Genomic DNA, 22,275 nt, shown 5'->3' with positions numbered 1-22,275 from the left:
AGGGCACCCACACCCATATAGCATGTGTCCAATCCTTTGCCACCACAAAGAGTTTCTAGAATCATTCTTGTAACCTGTGTGCCTTTTTCTTTGCTCTCCTTTGAGTATAGAACTAGGAGAGTTATTGCTGGGCCAAAAAGGATGCACAGATTAGTACATTTTGGAGTGTAGTTCCAACTCATATCCCTAATAATAGTCCCTTGTTATACCTATTTTCCCATAACCACTCCAGCATTTGTAATTTCCCATTTTTGTCAACATTACCAATCTGATGGTGGGAGGTAGAACCACTGAGTGTTTTGTTATAACTTGTATTTCTCTATTTGTTAGTAAGTCAGAACATGTATTACTATTGATAGCTTGTTTTTTTTTTTTTTATTACTTGAAGACTTACGGTTCATATATCCTTTGACCATTGTGGGTTGGGGAGAGGATCCTAGTCTTACACATTTAAATCAATTTCCTATATTTCTTGAAAATGACAACTTCATCAAGAAACTTGCCTGATTTTTCCCCAGTTACCTGCTTTTTTCTTTCCATTTTAGTTTTATAAGAGCCTTTTGTTTAAAATGTTTAACATTGCATATAAGCAGAATTGTCCTGCTTCTCTTCTGTGATCTTCTCTATCCTTTGTTTGGTCATGGACAGACTCTTCCTCATCCATATAACTGAAGGATAATCTCCTCATTGTTTTCTTTCTTTGTATATGCTGTTACCTTTTATACCTGTCATGAACACCTTTGAAGTTTCCCGTGACATGCATTTGCTTTCTCTTACTTCCTACCTTTGTGATGGGTAGCAAGTTACTTCACATCTATATTCCATTTATCCTATTTCTGTGAAATAGGATTTGGGACTAGATCATTTCTAAGGTATGTTGGCCTTATATTTATCATGTAGTAGGGGGCGGCTAGGTGGCGCAGTGGATAAAGCACCGGCCCTGGAGTCAGGAGTACCTGAGTTCAAATCCAGCCTCGACAATTAACACTTACTAGCTGTGTGACCCTGGGCAAGTCACTTAACCCCAATTGCCTCACTAAAAAAAAAAAAAAAAAAATCATGTAGTAGGCCAACAGTGGGGTAGGTAGAAGGGAAAGTAACCACATATCTTCTCACCATAACATTTCAATGGATTAAATTTTTGAAATCTTGTGAAAGATTATACAAAGCAAAGATCTCAGGAGGTAGACGTGCTATAGAAGGGAGCAGGAGAGAATTGGCCCTTTGCTCATCTCTATCACATTGAAATTGTACTTTCCAAGCTCATTTCAGAGGTTGCTTCTTCTGGAAAGCCTTCCCATATTTACTCAGTCAGGAATTCTCCCTCCTCATATCTCTCTAAAGTATTTTGTTTTGCCTATATCACATCTTGCTTAGCATCTTACTTGGGTAAGGGTTGGGGTCCATGCTCCCACTACCCCCCATTACAGAAAGGCAAGATATCGTAATTGGATCAATTAATCAAAATTAAATTGAATACAAACAAGCATATATTCAATTTGAAAAGACTTCAGGAGGGCAGCGAGGTTGCGTAGTGGATAAAGCACCGGCCCTGGATTCAGGAGGACCTGAGTTCAAATCCAGCCTCAGACAATTGACACTTACTAGTTGTGTGACCCTGGGCAAGTCACTTAACCCCCATTGCCCAGCAAAAAAATAAAAAAAAAAGACTTCAGGGACTTTGAATCAACGAAAGCAGATAAATAAACACAGAAAAAATATTTCAATTGGTTGAAGAGAATAAGTGGTACCCCATATGCCTATGTATTATCCAATAAGCAGTGTGTGATTTCTCTCAGTGAAACAGTGGAGTAGTGGATAGATGTAGGACTACAATTTCAGATCAGGATTATATTTCAAGAGTATGAGTCAAGTCCTTGAAAATGATAGAGAAGTGTTCTCATTCCCTCTCTTCCTCCTACACAAACAGTAGTAGCCAAAACAGGAAAAATCTGCCATCATGCCACCCAAAGTTTATGACAGCTTCAGGGAATGACACCTTTTGTGATTAAGAGGAATGTTGTCTTTGGATCCAAAGTAGTCTTCTGGTAAGCAAAAGCTGTGATTTTATACTTTGCTACATGTATTTTTCATACACGTGTCTTACAAAATAATTTTCCAAGTTTAAATTCATTCTTTCTCTGAACTACATGTTCCCCAGACTTTTGTGATTAAATATTTTGCAACAATTGTTTCTAATATACCACCTTTGTAAATATATTTGCTAAAAGGTGATTATTTTTTGACTGATAATAAACTGGAAACACATTGGTGGGGGCTCATGAGCAACAGAACCAGAAACAGTCATCCCTATGGGACTTAACTCTAAAATTATAAGAGAGAAAGTAGTAGTCAGCTGTCCTCTGGAAACCTTGCCAACCAAATGTGAGTGGGAATTAGGAAAGATGCTCCAGAGGGGGTGCTACATAATGCAAATTTCTCCTAATATCTGCCTCATATCGCTGAGATTTTAGGAACTATAGAGAATTTGCTTGTCTCTGCAGAGGCTTTTGTTTGTTTTTGTTTTGCCTAGATTGAACTGTATCCTTTCCTTTTGCACATTTCTCATAAAACTATGAAGTTGAAACCAGGTACAAAGTGGATACCCCTTTGGGTAGTAATATTATCAATATATATCTTCTATCCTATTTTCACATAACAGTAGAAAGTCACATCTTTGAGGTCTGGAAAAGTTACTTTTTTTTTTTTTTGTCTTTGCATCCATATACTCTAGCACAGTGACCAGTCTATCCTACATACTGAGCAAATGTTTCTTGAATTGGTTTCTTGACCCCAGAAGCAACTCAGTAAAATAAAGATATAGTGATTCTGCATTGATTGTTCCTGGGTCACTTAATGGTAGGTGTTTGCTGATTCATATTGGTTGGTTCTTTTGGTATCAAATGTGCTCTGCCCCAAAAAAGCACATTCACACACACACATAGACCCATGACTCTCTCTGTCTCTGTCTGTCTCTCTCTGTTTCTCTCATACACACACACACACACACACACACACACACACACACACACACACACACACACACACACATCTAGCACTTGCCATAGATATGAAGCCCTTTAACTGTATGCTGTGCAATGTTGGCTTGAGGAGAGCAGTTCTCAGTCATGTGGGAGGCACAAAATATGCGCAACCCCCTTTCTATATTAACAAGCTGTGTGCTTGAAGAAGTCGCCCACACACCATTTAGAATTCTGGGCTGCATTTTTCCAGCAGCAAAGTCACTTTGAATAAGGGGTGGCAGGCATCAGGAAGGATGTGGTGTGTGTGTGAGCATGTGTGTGTATGGGGTGGGTGGGTATCTAGCTACTGTAGTACAATGAATAACATATGTTCTAATGAAATGGTAAGGACTGTTTGGAAGAGTGTGATTCTGGAAATTAATTGACTAAAATTCTACATGAACAACAACAACAACAAAAGAATTCCACATGAACAGACCACATTGGGAGGGTCAGCTACATGCTATACTGTCATAACCTCAGTTTCCTAGTGGAGGGTTAGGACTAGCCCTGCCCTTCTCGATTAGCCAAGTTTACCCAGGAAACTAATATATGAAGATTCCAGAAAGTTTCAGATCATGTCTTTGAGAGGATAAATAGATGTCCCAAAGTTGGGCCTTGCTCTCTGAATTATTAAAAGGGAATCTTTCATCAAAGTTTTAAGTTGCTGGAAATGAAGATGTATGGGGACAGAGATTTGCCATAAGTTTCTGTTAGTAAGTGATATTCAAAAGGAAGGTAGGAAACCTGTCTCCCTAACCCTCAATTTCCCTCTTGACCTCTCCCAACACACACATACATACTTGTGTGATTTAGTTCCACTAAAGACACTCACATGGAGACACTAACAGCCTAAGATGAAGGGCCCCCAAAATGCTGCCTGAGTGACAGTGGGTAAGCGAATTCCCAACGCAGTCACTATCTGTGCACGAGGGCTCTCTCTCTCTCTCTCTCTCTCTCTCTCTCTCTCTCTCTCTCTCTCTCTCTTTCTTTCTCTCTCTCTCTCTCTCTCTCTCTCTCTCTCTCTCTCTCTCTCTCTCTCTCTCTCTCTCTCCTCCCCCCCCCCACAAGGCTGGAAGAGCCTGATTTAACAGGAGTGTTTTGTTTTGTTTTGTTTTGTTTTGTTTTGTTTTGTTTTGTTTTTTGTTTCTGGGGCTGGCCTGCTTTTAAATCTCCTTTGTTTTGGACTATTGTAATTAGAGGGAAGGGAAGACAATAAGCATTCATTAGGTAACTACTATGTGCCAGGAACTGTGCTAAATCCTTTGCAAATATAATCTCTTTAGATTAGATCAAATATCATAGTTAGTTACAATCACATTTTTCCTCTTGTGCTAAATTAAAAGTTTGACTGTCAATACTTAATCAGTCACCATGTATCTATTTATCTGTGCACATAGAATGTCTCCCAGAAAAGTATAATCTTGTGCTAGTTTTGTCTTGGTAGCCCCACAGATATAGAGGCCTTGCATAAAAGTTGTACAATAAATGTCAAATGGGTTGAATTCATTGCCATCTCTTACAGTCTGTTGGCTTTTTTCCCATGACTGTAGACTACTTGCCCACGAGCTTTACATTTGTGAAACAAGTGAATGGAAAAGAAATTGATGATTTTGTTAAAGTGGTAGGCATTGGCTTATTATAAAATTAGAATGGGTTGCCTCAGGAGAAAGTCATCTCTGCCCCATGCTCCCAGTGAAGATCGGATGACTGCTAGCTGCTTGTTGGGGCTGTTGTTGAGAGGTTTCCAGTCCATGTCTCTTCTAAGTCCAAGATTCAATGATCAATGCCTTACAGTAAAACCAAAGCTCCTGGGCCACTTTCTGATGCTATTACCATAGAAATACGAACCTGCAAACAACAAAAGGAAAGCACCTAGGGTTCCTGAGGATAGGAGAAAGATTTCTTTTTGTTTAGCAGTTGTGTCAATCTAAGCATATTTAGAAACTCTTGCTGAACCATCTGGAAGATATTGAATAACCTCAGCTATTAAGTTCCTGGGCCCTTGAACCTCCTTTGGAAAAAGGCAGCACTAAAAGTCAGATTGGGGAAGTAAAGAAATATCCAAACACCATTGGGAGGCAGAAGAGGTTTCAGCTTGCCATCTGCTATTGCTCATATACCTAATCATATGTAATTGGGTGCTTTCTGGTCTTTGAGGTTTTCTTTATTTCACCTTTGTTCTTTTAAACTTTTTAATCGACACTTGAACTTAAAAATAATGAGAATAATTTGGAAAACTGAATAAGCCTGAAGCTTGAAAAAACACACTCTACTATATGGTATACAGGTAGAAGGGACCCAGGTTTCTTGGTCCAAAACTTTGACTTTTACAAATGAGGAAACTGAACCTCTGAGAAATGAAGTGTTTTGATTAAGGCCTGCTAAGCAGTAAAAGATAGAACTGGGGCCAAAAGACAAAAGTCTTCATGTTTTTTTTTTTTCCACTCCCTCTACAGGGGCATGTATAAGGTATCCCTTTAATTTATCTATGGTTCCCTTTGTATAGATAGGGGATAGGGAATAAAAAGGAAAAAAAGAAATGTACATAATAATGTTGTTATATATTTGAAAGAAATAGCCAGTTGTGCATAGTAGATTTGGTATCATGTGCAATCACCTTTTTTTTAATATACTGTTTTGTAAATTCTTGTTTTATTCCATAAATTAAAAATAAAAGAAAATTCAAAAGTAAAGAGGGGATAGGAAATGCAAGGCTAGATATCTCTGGGGGAAGGGAAAGGGAGAAAATCAATATCAGGGAATAGAAAGAACCAATATAAATTTTGCCCGCATAACAGCTTGCTTGAAGCAGCTCCGTGGATCTTAATAGCTATAGAACTTAACTTGGAGTCATGAAAACCTGAGTTCAAATTCTGCCTCAGATTTTTACTAGCTGTACTAGTCAAACAAGTCACTTTTAAGATATCCCTGCTATGTGCAAGGTGTTTGGGATCCAAAGAAAGGCCACAAAAGGAGGCAGCACTTCAAGAAACATGATCTGGTGAAGGGGGACAACACAGTGAAAAAATCTAGGCCATGAGGAAGCCCAAAGGAGTTCAGTTAAGTGGGAAATGAAATGCTCCATGCGGGAATCATCCTTTAGCTTAGTGGTAGGCTTAGGGTTCCCCACCTCCTCTAATATCTGGATCCATCAGCGAGAGAGAAGCCAAGCAAAGGCGGGGGATCCAAGGTGGATGGCACCATTTAGTGAGGAGGGAAAGGAAGAGGGTAACCCTGAGCAATTCACTTCACTTCTCTACACCTTAAATCTTCAGCTGCAAAATGGAGACAATTCTTGCACTTCCCTCACTGAGCTGTTGGAGAGATCAAATGAGATAGCATTTGAAAAATGCTTTGCAAACCTTTGTGTAAATGCTATTCTTACTATTTCCTTATTAAAGTTGTTGGAGTAACTGCATGCATTTTGTTTCTGCACGAAAGAGGGGCTGCCTTGATAGGAAGCCAGTGTACCCCAAAATGAGCAGAACCCTCTCCTTGTGGAGGGAAAGGAGAGCATGTACTCTGTGGTAGGACAGGGTACTGGAGTTAGGCCGAGCTCCCAAGCCCCAGTCCAGTGAGTCCACATACCAGTGGTGCCATCTGGTGCAGGAACCAACGTCTCTGGACCACAACATTCTCTTCTGTAAGATGAATAGCTTAGTTCAAAGAAACAGATGATAAGTGAAAATAAGCATAGTATGGTGTTACATATATGTATATGAGTGCATAGGTGTCTATAGTGTATAGATCTTTATGTATATGTAGATATGCCTATGCTTAATTGCCGTCTTTTTGGGGGGAGGTGGGGAGGGAAGGGAAAAATAATAAAGTAAAAAATGGCAGAGAAAAAAAGAAAACCAATAAGAAAGAAAAGTCAGACAGTTTTGAAAAACAATGTGTGGTATCTATTATATAAGTTTTCTTGAAATGGATATTTATTATTTTATAATGAATCTTCCCCTATGCTCTGCTGTGCACACAGCAATATTTTTTTTCATTTTATTGTTTTTTATTTAAGTTTAAAATTTTTGAAAATACAAAAAACAATGATGATGAGGTTGGAGCAAATACTTTCCAAGCTGCCTTTTGGCTTAAAGCCTTGTGATCCATTCTATGACTTTCTCGTAAAATATCAAATGAAAGATTAAAAGTTGATGCACAGAAAGAAGGCTTTTATTTTCTCATTTGAAAGACAATTTCCTCTGTTTCTTTCCCTTTTCCTTTTTATTTTAAGGGTGGACTCAAGAGAGTAGAACTTGGGAGGTTCAGCAATAGCTCCTGCCATTCTGTGCACTAACTTCTCTATCAGTCATTGCTGACCAATTGATGAACTTTAAAGATGATGGAGAACAAGAGGTCTACCTTTGCTTGGGGGGCATGGGAATCTTACTCAAACTTCCACTGAGAGTCCCAAGCATTGGTACCACACTCAGGTTTATTAAGAAGAGCCACACTGTTTTCATGGGCGCAGCTTTACTGAGAGATCTGAAATCCTAGCCAAGGATTATTTCTCACTTTTGGTGGTGTGAGGGTGGTGGAAAATTGTCCCCAATTCTGATGAATCCTGACAATAACATTTTCCATGGAAAGTTCCAGACATTTGGAAGGGCTTCTGAATTATGCCTTAGCTGGTCATTAGTATAAGTTAAAAATGAGTGCTAGAAGAGGGAGACTATAGGTCCATCAGAGTAAACAACAACCACGAAGCAAAACCTAATTCAAAAGGCAGGGGCAAGATCAGGTTATTGCTTTTTATCTTAATATGAGAGGATTGGTTTCTTATTGATTAAGAAAATAATAGAAACAGAAAGGGAAATAATTACTAGACATGGACTTGTCTATCCATCTGCCTTTTAAATAATGCTTGCCAGAATGTTATCTTATTTTAGCCCATTTTCCTAAAAGGCTCAAAAGAAAATCTATGTCTTCAATGTTTTGGTGAGGAAATCTATCAATTCGATACTATTTCTAGCAATGAAAGATTTTTTGCTTCCTACCTGCCCCTATTTTCATAACCTTGGACTCTGAATGGTCTTTCTTGGACACGAATAGACAACAGGGCTTTGCAATGGGTCCATAATTCACCAACAAAACTATAATGGAAGTGAGGGAAAGAGTTGGGCCCCTTTCTAATTTTTCTGGACAAAGAAGTGTGACCCAGACATTTTCTAATCCTAAATGAAATGGGTTACAAAGGCTTCTTTCACAACTTATGTCCCTTTCTTTATCAGTTCTGACATTCATTTAAAGGCCATGAGGTTTCACATAAAGAGCCCAGGACTGAGCATCAAGAGGCATGGATTTGTGGCTTGATTCTACCAGTCACCTCCCTCTATACTAATTGAGATAACAGCATTTCTATAGCTCTTAAAGGGCTGCAAAGTGCTATGCCAAGTGGGGATGCAGGCCAAGGGAAACATAACATGATTCCAAACTCTGCTGACACATTCTTTGTCATCCTTCTGCCCTAAGCAAGACAGCCTTCCCTAATGATAGAGCATCAACAGAAATAGCCAATGAAAGTGAAACAGTTTTGCCCCAAACAGATGAAATGTCAGAGTTATACAACCTCCAAGTTTGTATAGACCAATTCGTTAATTTTAAAGATTAGTGTGGCCATTCTGTCATTTTGGTGGTACCATGGTGAGAGTGCTAATACTAAAGTACTGTGGCCTATGGTTAAGGCCTGTCTTAGGCATTGGCTAGCTGTGTGAGCATGGATAGGTCACTTAACTTGTCTCTGCCTTAGTTGTCTCATTTATAAAACAAGGCTAACAATAGCACCTGACTCCGAGGATTATTGTAAAGATCAAATGAGATAATCTTTCTGAAGTTCATTACAAAGTTTACAATTTTGTCAAAAGGCAGGCTATTGAAATAAGCTACTATAGAGTGTATTTATGAATCAAGTATCTCCGTGCCCCTGACAGGAGCTTCTAGCTGTGAACAACATGAAGACCAAGTTTCTTCAACTGACATTGTCTTTGGGAGATGGGTGAAATCTTTTATCATCATGAGATGCCACCCTTCCCAGTTTGCCCTTAAACCAAAGGCAGCATAATCTATATTTACAGACAATAAAACATCCAACCAGACTTTTTCTTGTATAACATTAAGTTTAATGCAAGCATTTGTGATTATCTTTCAAATCAATTTGCTAGCCAAGACCAGAATTTGATTTCTGAGTGTTAAAACCCATTGTTTGAGTTTACATGAGAAGCAGTGACTTTTAGCCTTATTCTTACATTGGAAGGTCTCCAGAAGGGGGAGGGGGAGTGAAATAGCCTGTTAGAACATGCTCCCATTACATGCGCTCTCAAGTCTCATTCATTTTACATTGTTTTTGGTGTTATTGAGGGGTCTGTAGCAGGAAGTATTGCTTTTCAGGATAGAGATGATGTTTTAAAAATAAAAATTAAGAATGTAGTTCCTCACCAAAGAGCGGGACCCAGAATCACATAAGTTCTGAAGGAGCGTGTGCTTTTTTTTTTCAGTGTCCCCTACCTGTTTCATATTTATTAGAAAGTGGCATGTTGAGCTATCAGTAGAAATATACATTTATATATATATATATATATGTATATATAAAGTTTTGCATTCAAATCTCTTGGTTCTTTGATATATCTATGACTAAAGACCACAAATCAAACAAATAAAAAACTCTATATAATATATCCTTATTTCAGATGCATATATATGTACATATATATTTGTAGAACAATCCACCTTTTTAAATATGTTCCTGTTAAAAAATGTTATTTACACATTTTGGATAGAGGAGGCATTTGAGCCTTTGGGATGTGGCTAGGAGGGAATGAGTATCATTTGGGGCCAATGACATTGAGCAAGAAAACTCTGAAACAAGGGAATACCATGGAAAACCTCCTCCGAGAAAGTAAGGCGTATTGATGGGACCAGAACATGGAGAGAAAAACAGGAGGGTCTCAATCACTGGGCACACATTCAGAGAGACTAGACATCACATCATGGGGGTAGTCGTGCTTGGTCAAACACTCTGTATTTTCTAACTTTCTGTGGATAAGGAAATCACTTTGTCCTCCTCTGTTTCCATCCTGTTATTCTGCCATCTCCCACCAGCAGTAATTTACTGATCACCCACAAAGACTCAGTTTTGTTAAATGTGCTGGTGCTTCCAAGCTAGGTGTTCAGATTCAAAGAGACCCCAGACAGAGCCACATTCATCACTTGGCTCTCTCTGTACTTAGCCAATCTGTAGAAGGTGAGAGAGTGGGGATGTATGTACTAAGGGAACCAGTTGGGGAAACTCAAATGGGCAAGTCACCATCTAACCTAATGCTGGTTAGTGGTGACCATCGGGACTTTCTGATGCCCTTCATCTTCTGCAAGCCGATAAACTCTGAAATCACAAGTCGCATTTATATTGTGTTTTCTCTTGAAAATTCCAAGTAGCAGCACCTTAAAGAATGGAAGGTATTGGGTAGGCTTCCCAGGAACTCTCTGGAGAGTCTCCCAGTGTGGGTATATGGTTTTCATCCCCATGGGTTTGAATAATTCTTCAACAAAGCATCTAAAAATGCATGGCTCCAAATCCACCCTCAACCACCTGAGTCAGTTGGAGAAACTGGTTCTTGAGCAAGTGTCACTGAAGGCAACTGGCTGCATTAAACATAGTCTGGCATCACTTAGGGATTGGACTGGCCAATGGCAAAGAAAAAAGGAAAGCCAGGAGTCCTGGAAATGACTGTTCAAATTAAAGTATGGGAGGAAGAGCTAGAAATAAACTATTCTTTTCCATAAGAAGAAGATTGTTCAACTTGGAATTAAGTTGGAAAAGTAGTTGGGTGGGTGGGTGTGTTTGGGAGCAAACAGAAAAGTGGATAGAGGTGGATTATCTACAATTCAATATCAGTACTAGATATGAATTCTCTCTCTCTCTCTCTCTCTCTCTCTCTCTCTCTCTCTCTCTCTCTCTCTCTCTCTTCTTTGCCAATATATTTTTCATGACAACATTGTGTGGGCAGCAGCTGCACAGGCTCCTGACTCTCCCTTCCACCACTAATCCTTAGCCATTGTGTGGGAGGCCCCTCACTCCTGGTGGGATGATAGCACAGACTCCTGAACAAGGGCGCAAGGTCACCTTCATTTCAAAAACAATCTTTTGAGCCTAACATTTTTTCAAATGATTGAGAATAATAGGTTCTAATTTGTGTCCTCAGCATTCCTGTTCTCACTTATGCTTGCCAAAGGACAACTAATCTCTGTATCTCAGCTTGAATATACATGACATGGAGTAGACAGCATTGGTTTGGGTTGGCCTTTTGGCTGATGGCTGGATTCTCTCTCTTGATGTTATCTCTTCATAATAAAAAGTATGAAATCAATCTTGCCCCTCATGTCTTTAGCACTATTTCAATTTCACTTTGTAAAATGGGCCTTTGGTTATCTTTCTGATAATCCCTTGCAAACTCTGGGAAGCTCAACTAAAGCTCCTGTTCTGGAGTCTATTCTCAATCTGTAAAAGCCTCATTCATCATTTCAAAGAGAATCCTTCTTAAAAAGAGCCCTCTGATTCCTTGGTGCTGCTAAAAGCAAAGATACAATTGTGCTGAATGGAGGGAGGCAGAGAGGAGGAAGGTCAATTTTGGAGTTCTTTCCATTGTCATTTGCCTATGAAAGCAACAGCTAGAGTTTAATGTTTATAGCTAGATATATGCCACTTCAAAGCATTTATCCTTAAAATTGCATTGCCAAAGTCCTACATGCATAGCCTTTGCTATTACTTTGTAAGGTCTTGACCTTATTCTGCCTTTCCAATTTTGGCGAAGCCTTGATGCCATAAATGGTGAGGAGGTTGGGGGAAGCTGCACAGATATAGCTTAGCACATGAGCCATTCATGAACAATTATAATGAGTGGAAGCAGTTGTTTTCAGCTAAGGAAAGGAAGGGAACTTTCAGGGCACATGGCAAACTTTCTCCAAGTCATGATCACGGTAACATCCAGATATTTGGTCAGCAGGTGGGGGGACTAAACACTTCCTTTCTCCTCGTTTCTATCATCTAACCACACTGTAAGATACTATCCTAGGCATATACCTAAAGATGTGCTTTTTTATCCCCACAATAAGTCCCTAAACTTAGCCTTGAGATCACAGTCCAAGTCGCATGGGCCTCCTCAGACTGTATATGGCATTGAAGGTAGTCAGGAGAATTGTTGAATCTATAGGAGGTTCAAAATATAGCTACATTGCTAGCCAGATAAGATAAAGAGAAAGTCACATGTTTTAGGGACCTAAGTCAGCTGTCGAGTACAATACCATTCTTCCTGATGACTCAGCTGACACTGGGTCATGCCTCCTGTATGCCAACTTCAGGTAGGAGGAAGAGAGAGGGGAAGAAATGAAGCCCAGTTTGCCCTTAAAATGTGACAGGACTTGTGTCCCTTCTTCAAAACTCCATTTTCCTATTTAATCCTGGATGAACACTCTGATAAGGGAGATTCATTATGTCCCTTCTCAAGAGTTTCCACAAGATAGAAGATGAATATAATGGCTAACTAAAATAGTTAAATTTCTAAAGGAGAGTTTTCACTGTGACCACAAATATCTCCAAGATATTTTTCCTTTTATAACAGTGACTCTTCTAGATGACATTTTAAAAAAAATAACAAAGCCTTAGATAAATGTAATGAGGTTTCAACTACTAGAATCTGAAACCCTTTTTTTTTCAAAATGTTGTTGTCAACTAAAACCATTAGAACTCATTAAGGTCGCACTTCCACCTGCAACCTTCTTCCATGATATTGCCTATGATGAACAATCCAACATTCTGGTACTACAAAGTCCCAGATAGAATGGCCTGAATGATAGGGAAAGAGGACAGGAGAAGGAGGAATTGAAAAAGGGGGTTTTAGCAGGCATTTGGGAAGCTTTAACAGAAAACACAAACCCACACATTTTCAGGCTTCTTAAAAAGATGGGGAATTACAGAGACAGCCACAAAGAATACAACAAAAACACAAAATCAGCCCTTCCCCCACTTTAGGGCTTTTTGTAGCAATTCAAGCAGTCTGGGGTTGGGGGGGGTAGTGGAGAACCTCAGGGGCAAGGTTCAATTCTCCCAAGTCCTAGCTTTTTATGGTAGCATCTTTATTAAAATTATGCAGGGTGCTACCTTTCCCCTCTCCCACGATAGAGTGAAGGGTTTGCTTAAAAATTATAGTGGAGACTAGATTGATTTGCCATTTTTCTTCACATTGCATCTGTTTGTGTGTGTGTATGTGTGTGTGAGTGTGAGTGAGTGTGTGTTTCTGCAACATTGAAACAGGAAAGATTGAGGTTGAATTTCATCATCTTCCCCAAACACAGATTTTGCATTCCAAATCTTAGCCCCTAAATTCTGCCTGATCAGTATATTGTTGTCTCCATGGGTACTGGGGAGGGAGGGGGCACCAGGGAGGGGGACGGAGGAAGGGGAGGAGTGTGCACAGAAGAGAAGAGTTTGCAGCTATGTGGAGTCCTGGTTCACCACTTTCCCTCCGTTCATCGTTGGTGTCCCGGAGCTTTTCCTGGAACGTCCTTGCTTTTCTCCAATTTCGTGCAGCGAAGGCTCTCTGTACATGCACACTGGAAACAGAAATGTCAACAATTAGTTTTCATGGTTTGAAGGAGAGTAGGCTCCTTGGCCAGAATTAGCATGCATAGCTTGGGTTTTGAATGTTGTCATGTCCCAACTATTTTCTATGCTTGGTTCCACAGAGCTGGCTCACTTCTTGCTCTCAGCCACAGCTTTTCAAGCAGACTTGAGCTCCAGCTACAGAGAGGTTTCTGTTTTTTTAGAGATAAGGTTTGAGTTTTCTATGACTTATACCTTATAAACAAACATATGAACACGCACATATTTATGCACACTCCTGATTGCACATGCAATCTGAGCTGTTGGAGACTTGCAGCATAAAATGTATAAGATATTAAGTCTTATCTTGTGTTCCAGGTTTAATCTGATTCTCATCTGGGCAGAGAAAGTACCTTTTTTTTTGTTTACACCATGCTAATCTCAGATTAGCAAAGGGAAATAGGACATCTTCTTGTCCATTGGAAATATCTATTATCAAGCCTTACAGAATGACAATGATAAAGAGGCCATAAAGAAAAACAAACAAAAATAAGAGGAAGGAGAAGAAACAGTGACTCTCCTTTCCTCCTATGTCCTTAACCTAAAGCCAATTGATCTCCAGCCTCATCCAAACTTGATGCAACTCTGGTTCCAATCTGAGCAACTGGGGATTGTGTCTAGCCCAATGGAACCCCACTACCCTGCTGTTTTCTCTGGCTATTAAGCCAGGTGGTAATTTGTAATCATACTTAAAGCTGCAGTGTTTCTAAGAAAGATATTGTTCCCCACTCATGCTGCTCTCTGCAGAGCAGGATCTCCAAGCATTTTGCCAGCACTGGGTTTATCTCACAACATCTTGTGAGGCATGACAGTATGAACATCAGAATTTTATATAGGATTTAGCTCAAACACTCAGGTGGCTTTCAGTTGTTTGCCTAGATCAAAAACAAGAACCATAGACCAATTGTTCTGATGATCTGCATAGAAATTATGACCATCTCATTTCTAGTGGCATCAATTTAGGAGTAACCTTTTTACTTGGTTCTTGTTTCCAATATTGTATATCTGATTATTTCTGTTACAACTATTTTGGGGATGAATTACTGGGTGACTGAACTGATAAAAACATGATAATAATCACTTTGGACTAAAGCTTGAACTATACTTCCCCAAGGTCTGAATATATATATATATATATATATATATATATATATATATATGTGTGTGTGTGTGTGTGTGTGTGTGTGTGTGTGTGTGTGTGTGTGTGTGTGTGTGTGTGTGTGTGTCTTGGACCACAAAAGTGAAAAGGAATAAATGTTTTACCCTGATAATATTCACATATACATAACAGACTAGGAAGGGATAGGCATACTTACAGTCAGAAAGTGCCACTTAACCAAAATGATGATAGGAAGGCAAAGGGCAAATGGAATGGGGGAGAGGATTGATCATGCACCAGCCCCGTGGAAAGATTTAACAAAAAACAAGAATTCCTGAGTCTTTAAATATTATAATGGCCAAATTGTGCCCTGAGACACTATGTGTAATTTGCCCAAATAAAGAATGCAGGTCCTTCAATCTTGGTTCTTACATTTTAGGATACACAAAATTTTCATTCATGTTTCTGGCTTTTGGAAATAATTGATGTGTGCTGTCTGGTTCGTCAAATTCCATCTGACTTTTGGATTTCCTCATTAGCCTGTCCCAATATTCTTCTCCACAGATGGGTTTCATTTATTTGCAATAATCCAGTTTTCCCCAAATGTCATTCACTTATAATTGGTTGATTATTAACCTACTATTGAGTGAGAATGTGTAGGCTTTTCATGCAAATGGTAATTCATTCATTAAAGAAGCAATTATTAAGTGCCTATTATATGTCACACAAAGTGAAAGCATGATAACATGAAGACAGAAATCATAGTCCTCATCCTTAGAGAGGTCCCACGATATCAAGGAGGAGGAAATAAGTACAAAACAGGGACAAAGAAAGGCCAAAGTAATTCCTGGGAATGTGATCTCAAGTAACTGGGAATATCACAATCTGTCTTGTTCTATGAATTGAAAATAAAATAAATTTTAAAAGAAATACTGAAAAACAAAACAAGACAAAACCAAAATGAATGACAATGATTAGCAATTCTTCAGTCCCTCCAGCTTTTCTTCTGCATTATCTATGAACTATGCCCTGGGGATTCAAAGACAAAAATGAGAGAGTTCCTGCCCTCAAGGAGTTTACATTCTACTAGAGCAAAGAGCTTGTTCAGATGCCAATATATACATGACATATATTCTCAAGGTAATTTGGGGAGCAAAGCCATTGGCAGCTAGTTGGTTAAGCATGATTTCATGGAGAATGTTACATTGAAGATGATGTTTGAAAGAAACAAGGTATTCTAAGGGATAAATGTGAGTATGACTGAGGGCTTTCTTTGTCTGAAGAACAGCCTTAGACTGTGATAAAAGATGCAATGTCTTGTATAAAGAAGAATGAGAAGGGCAGGCACTCTCCACCCTAGAGGGATGAAGGGGGATGCTGCTTAATTAGTGAAAGCCAGCTGATGAAGTAGGGTCCTAGTCAGTGACACAATAGAAAGCTGTCTGCTACAAAATGGAGGGATTCAAATGCTGCACAGAGAAGTTTACATTTGATCCTAGAAGTAATAGGTCGACACTAGGGTTACCTGAGTAGAAGCATGTCAAAATCATAGTGTTATTGTTGGTTTTGTGGGGGGTTTTTTAATTATCATTTTGTTGTTGTTATTGTTGTTGTTTTTAAATTATTCTAGCAATCCTTTGGAGGATGGATTAGAGTAGAGAGAGAATCAAGACAAGAAAAACCACTAAAAGGCTATAGTCAAGGCCAGAGATGGGTAGAGATGGCCATGGTAGTAGAGGCAAGAAGATCCACAGGAGACAAATTGCTGAGGTGGAAATAACCAAATTTGCTAAGAGATTTGATATATGAGATGAGGAAGAGGGAACACGAGAATGACAATGAGGCTGTAAATCCAAGTGACTAGAAGGTTGCTGGGACCTTGACAGAAAGTGGGTTATTCAGAAGTAGGGGGGATTTGGGGCAAACAAAATTAGATCTGGCTTAAATAGGCTTAATTGGAGATGTCAACAGGGCTTTCAGTTCAAAATGTCCAGAAGTTATGTGTGCTAAGTGGGCAATTGGTACTTCCAATTATGGATACTTGAATAGAGGCAAAGGAAAGAGGAAAAGTCAATATACTCTCCCACAAACATAAATAAAGGAGCCATACAGGCCATCATTAAAGCAGTCTTAGAGCCTGATATTGGTATCTTTGATTTTTATGTACAGAAACATTCTCCTTATCTGTTATAATGTATTTATACCAAAATTATTGAGTTTTTGCATCTTCTTTCTGGGCAACATGGTGCATGACTTCTGTTGCAGGGCAGTGCCAGCACTATGGGGGGATATCTCAGCATACCTGCCAGGCTTGCTCTGGATGTCATCTACCTAGCTGATCAATTTTTGAAGTCCCCAACATGTGTGTAAAGCCACAGAAAGTGATTGTTGGATGTCCTCTCCCCCAGACTAAAAATACCCTTGCATCACTATTCCTTGGATGCCATAGGAGAAAACTGTTGTCTAATATAATGCAGGAAAGAAGGCTGCATGCCAGAAATTTGTAAACAACATGTTTATGTCATTGTATAGACAAACCATGTCCAAACCAGCACACAACTGACTCCCTGGCACACTGTGGTACCATGGCTGGACTACTGAGTTTGGAGTCAAAGACCATTTATTCCAATTCCAGTCTGGCTGCTTATGATCACAATTTACTGAAGCTTTCTAGGCTTGTTTCCTCACCTATAGAATTAAGGAGTTCTCCAAAAAAGAGATATGAGAAGAAAGTCCTCCATGTTCCTTTGCAGAGTGGGGAATCCATGGGCTTAAAACATTTATAAAACATCATGTTTTTTTTTAAAGTGTTAATTGTTTTTGATGATTTTTTTATCTCTCTTTGTTATTAGGGATAGATACCTCACATTGGGGAGATGTGATGCAGGAGAAAATATAGATGGAAAAGAAAAAGTATCCATGAAATTCTTTTGTTTGTTTGTTTGAATGAATAAATGAACATGGGACTAGAAGAACTCTAAGGTCTCTCTAGCTCTAAAGCAATGACAAGATCGCATAGTAGGTACTTAATAAGTACTTGGTTACTTTAAAAAAATAAAGAGATGAATAGGTCAGTCCAACAGAATGGGCGTGTCCCAAGAAACCTGAGATAATTAGCACAATTATAATTCCTCAGTTATTTGGGTGGCCCTCAAGTCACCAATCATCTTGATTGCAGTTGACATTGAGGCCATGGAGCCAGAGACACATTTTTCTACGTGAAGAAAATGTCTTAAAAAAGAAAAAAAATCTTTTCATCATTCTTTTAACTCTTTCATCCCCATCAAATCAAAAATGATACCATCCCCCCAGAGTGAAAATATATTTTTACTCAAAATAAATTATCATGAAATTTCTAAAGGATAACTAACCACCATTCTATGTCCTAGGATAAGACACAAAGCATTGTTCAAAGTTCATTAACAAGAGAAAGCTATAGATAAAAATAAAGAAATTTATTAACATGCAAAATAGTCTTTCAAGTGCTCTTAGGCCGCTGATTCTCTCTGAAACTTTGGTGAACATTTCAAAAAGAATGAAAAAGGTTCAGCCTCCAACCCTGTCAACTGAAACTAGAAGGTACTTGCCTATTTTTGCATCTTATTTTTCAGAAAGAACACAAAGTTAATTTAAGTACATGAATTGTGAAGTGACTTGAAAGCCAATATGGGTTGCCAGAAGAGCAATGTGATGGTTATTTTTTTATAAGTAAGATCAATTTATATTCTATGTCTTTGAAACCTGAAGAGCTTCATGATGAGGGAACTAAGTGTCCAAAGGATAGAGCAGGGGATGCAGGAGACCTGATTCCTAGCCCCACCATTAGCATTAGCTGCCTTGGCCCATGCTGCCCCCATACCCTAACTGCATACTCTCCTTTCATCTACTTCTTAGCAAACCTATTACAAGAATCCTTTCCTGATACCCTCTTGGGTAGTGTATTCTTCCTTGTTTGATGATGACATACAAGTACTTATCTTAATGAATGCTGCATACCCCCTGAGTATCTTCCTTAAAAACAGAAGTTACTTTTAATATATCTTTGCATAGAAAGTACTGTGAAAAGCACAGTAGCTTAATAAATGCTTGCTATTGATAATATCAGTCTAAATTAAAAAAACAAACAAACAGCAATGTAAGGAAGATAAAGTGAATAACTAAAAGATAAATAATGGTCCTAAAGGAAAGCACATGTGAATGACCTTTGTCTAATGTGAAGAATGGGGTGGAACTACTTGGGCAGCATGTTGCCACTGGCTTGCTTTGTCCTTGGGCATTTTACTGATTGTAGGCACTTTAGAAACAGCATGGTTAATGAAATAATGACTTTAGTTGCATCAGCTCTGGAATATTGACCAATTGATTGACAAATATGAAGTACTTTCATTTAGGCACACATCTTATATGCAGATTTAATTAAAACCTCATAAATACATATAACTATGCTCATGTGTATGACTGTAAAATTGGGCTATGTGGCACAGGCTGAGGCCAGATTCCTAAGCAAAATGTTAAAGAATTTTGTCCTTTCTCTTGCTATAATTTAGGAACCTTTCTCTGCCCCCCTTCTGTTTTCAGCCATTTGATTTCCTCCTTTCCACTATGAGTTCGACCAGATGGTCAATGTCATCCCTTCTGACTCTTAAATTCTATGATTCTATGAAAAACTTGTAAATTGTGTGAGGATATTTTTCTTTTCCTCCCTAACCCCAAAACCAAGAACAATATTTACATATATGAAATGCTGAATAAATAGTGGTTGAAACAGACCGAATGGCAGTCCTTGACCTGGATCAGAGCCTCCCCCATGACCCCAACATAGCCCTTTCACTCCAAAACTACTTATCATCCCAACAAATACCAACTTTGTTGCTAATTAGGGAAATGAATGACTCAACCAGGGCTCTCACCTCTATGACCAACTTTTCTCCAGGCCTTCATAGACTTATCTAGACCACCAGGCAGGAAGAGGTACATGTCCTCCAACAATTTAGTTTTCCAGTGATTGTTTTTCTGATCAATATTGCCATTGATTCTGTGAAATACATGACCATCTATTGCCCTATGATCCCACTTGAATTTGGAGTCACGGGCTACCTTGGTCAAGGCTCCCTGAAACCCATCCATGTCATCCTTATTTCCCTTGTGTCTCTACCCAACTTTTCCCTGTCCTTCTATTATAGATTCTAGAATCAATATTCTATTGTTTAAAAACTGTCTTTTAAAGTAGACCTTCATTTTTCCTACAAATCTCTCTCTTTCTGTATATATATATGTATATATATATATACACACATATATACACACAGACACATGTATATGTGTAAATATAGAAGCATATCTATATGTGTGTATTATATATGTGTATGTGTGGATATGGATATTATTCATCATTTTATTAGAGAAAAACAATGTCTTATCTTTAGCATATATAACTATTTTGTTGTTTTTTTCTTGTATCCGTAGTACCTGGCTCATACAAGTGCTTAAAATGGTTACTGAATTAAAATGAAGTATATGTTTCAGTCCTACTATCAGTTCAGCTAAGTGGGCCTTGATCTTTTGATTAAAATAACCTTATCAAAGTATAAATGAGGCTTAACCTTATTAATCTGATTTTTTTCTGAGCAATTTCTTCATTGCATAAAGTGGGTATGCTAATTCTTGTACTACTTATCTCATAGGTTGTTGTGGAAAACAAAAAAAAAGTACTATATTATCCTTCAAGTGGCATTTCAATACAAGCCATTAGTCTCATTATGAGCCTGAGCACTCATTTTTAACATGGTAGTCATCTGGGTCAGAGCAGTGAAACTGGACTCTTCAAATACATCCCTTAAAATGTAAAGAATCCCTACACCTGGCATGTTCTCTCTAGTACATAAGATATGATAAAACAATTTTGGGCTCTCATAGCTGGGGAAAGGGGGAAGGGGAAGAGATGTAGGAGTCAGATGTTGTCACCCTAACTATACAATCAGAGAGGATTGGGAAAAAATGGGTCAGGAATTTTGATTTTTGCCAGTTTGACATTTGCAGAATAGGGTTAATGATGTTGATGTTTCTGTCCAAAGCTCCAAATGACTACAAAAAACCTGACATTTTGTTGCAGATTTTATGCCCAGAAGTCAAAGAAATTACCTATTCAAATAACCTATTCAAAGGTTATGAAAAGAAATTAATTTTTCCAGAGCTTGTACAACTATGCCAAGATGAAGAAGACTAGTCAGTTATTAACAAGGAAACCTTAGAGACTTTGATTCAGCAACTGAGGCAGAAGGGAGATGGATTATTTCATTATGTTATGCTTTAATTAATGCCATTATAGGAAGAATTAAAAGCAGTTATAAAATTTGAACGGATGTGTTCTGGAAGTTTCTGCTTGCCAACTGACAAACCATGGGTTTTCCAAATGGAATTTGCCAATAGGTTTGGGGAAAGGTTACATGGGTTTCTCTAAGAGTTAGGAGTTCAAGCATGAAGTGATCTGCATTCTTCATTGGGTAATCTAGCTGAAGCAATATTTGTGATAAAGAAAGATAAGCAAGAATGTGTGAGGAAAATCCTCCCAAGATACTCAATTCAGAAGTCAAGAAACAGCTACCTGAGTGAAGAGAAGAGCAGTAAATTTAAAAAAATAATACAACACTGGGTGCAAAAAATGGAAGGAAAAGGAAGGAAGGGAAAGTAATGGAATTCCCCTCCCTTGTCAGGTTAGTTTCTAATATCTTTCTACTGACTATTTCCACTGACTACCATATCCATTCCAGACTATATGCCTTGGCTCATGATTTTCTACCAAATGTCTATTTGTTCTACCTACTTCCTGTCATAGAATAAAACCCCTTATAAATCATATGGTCCATACTACCCATTTTACAAATGAGGATGCTGAACTCTAGAGAGAAGAAATAATTTCCCCAAGATCATAGGAAGGATAGATTATTGTTACAAGTTGAAACTGAGATTGGGGGAAATTTTGTATTATGTATATGTGTGTGTGGGTGTGTGTGTGTGTGTATGCATGCATGCATGTATGTATATACAACCCCACAAGAATAATTATTTCAAAAAACACAAAGTAATTTTGAGGTCAGGGTACTAATACCTTGGGGTGGAAAAGCCTAATAGAGGAAGTTATGAAGTGATGATGGAGCTAAATTTTGAAGAAAACTAGGGATTCTAATAGATAGCAGTGAGAACATGCATTTCAGGAACAAAAGATAGCCTCTCTCAGTAAAGGTGGTGAGATCTCATTATCTCATATGTGAGGAAGCAATAAGGCCAGAATTTTGGGAATTTAAATTGCATGACAGAGGATAATGTGTACAAAGCCAGAAAAGGTAAATTGCAGTAAGATTGTGAAGGAAATTAAATGCTAATCAGAAGATTTTATATTTGCTCCTGGAGGCAATATAGAGCCATTGAAAATTGAGTAGGGGGTGGTGGTTGTGTTTGTGTGACATGTTCAGTCTTACACTTAAGGAAGATCACTA

The 22,275-nt window shown here is 38.5% G+C and overlaps 1 protein-coding gene across 4 annotated transcripts in view; it reads right to left on the bottom strand.

Moving 5' to 3' along the window:
- Window positions 1-10,667: 10,667 nt before the first annotated feature.
- Window positions 10,668-22,275, bottom strand: part of FGF12 (fibroblast growth factor 12) — a 591,423-nt gene continuing 579,815 nt past the window's right edge. For all 4 annotated transcript variants that reach the window (XM_043992660.1, XM_043992659.1, XM_043992658.1 and 1 more), the window contains one exon: window positions 10,668-13,631. In XM_043992660.1, the coding sequence (XP_043848595.1) occupies window positions 13,513-13,631 (119 nt within the window). In that variant the 3' untranslated portion in view covers window positions 10,668-13,512. The remainder of the gene's footprint in view (window positions 13,632-22,275) is intronic.

The sequence above is a fragment of the Dromiciops gliroides genome, chromosome 3 (assembly GCF_019393635.1).
Source record: "Dromiciops gliroides isolate mDroGli1 chromosome 3, mDroGli1.pri, whole genome shotgun sequence".
In the NCBI taxonomy this organism is placed as follows: domain Eukaryota; kingdom Metazoa; phylum Chordata; class Mammalia; order Microbiotheria; family Microbiotheriidae; genus Dromiciops; species Dromiciops gliroides.
Note: the sequence above shows the minus strand (reverse complement) of the source record. Positions and strands in the feature narration are given on the sequence as shown.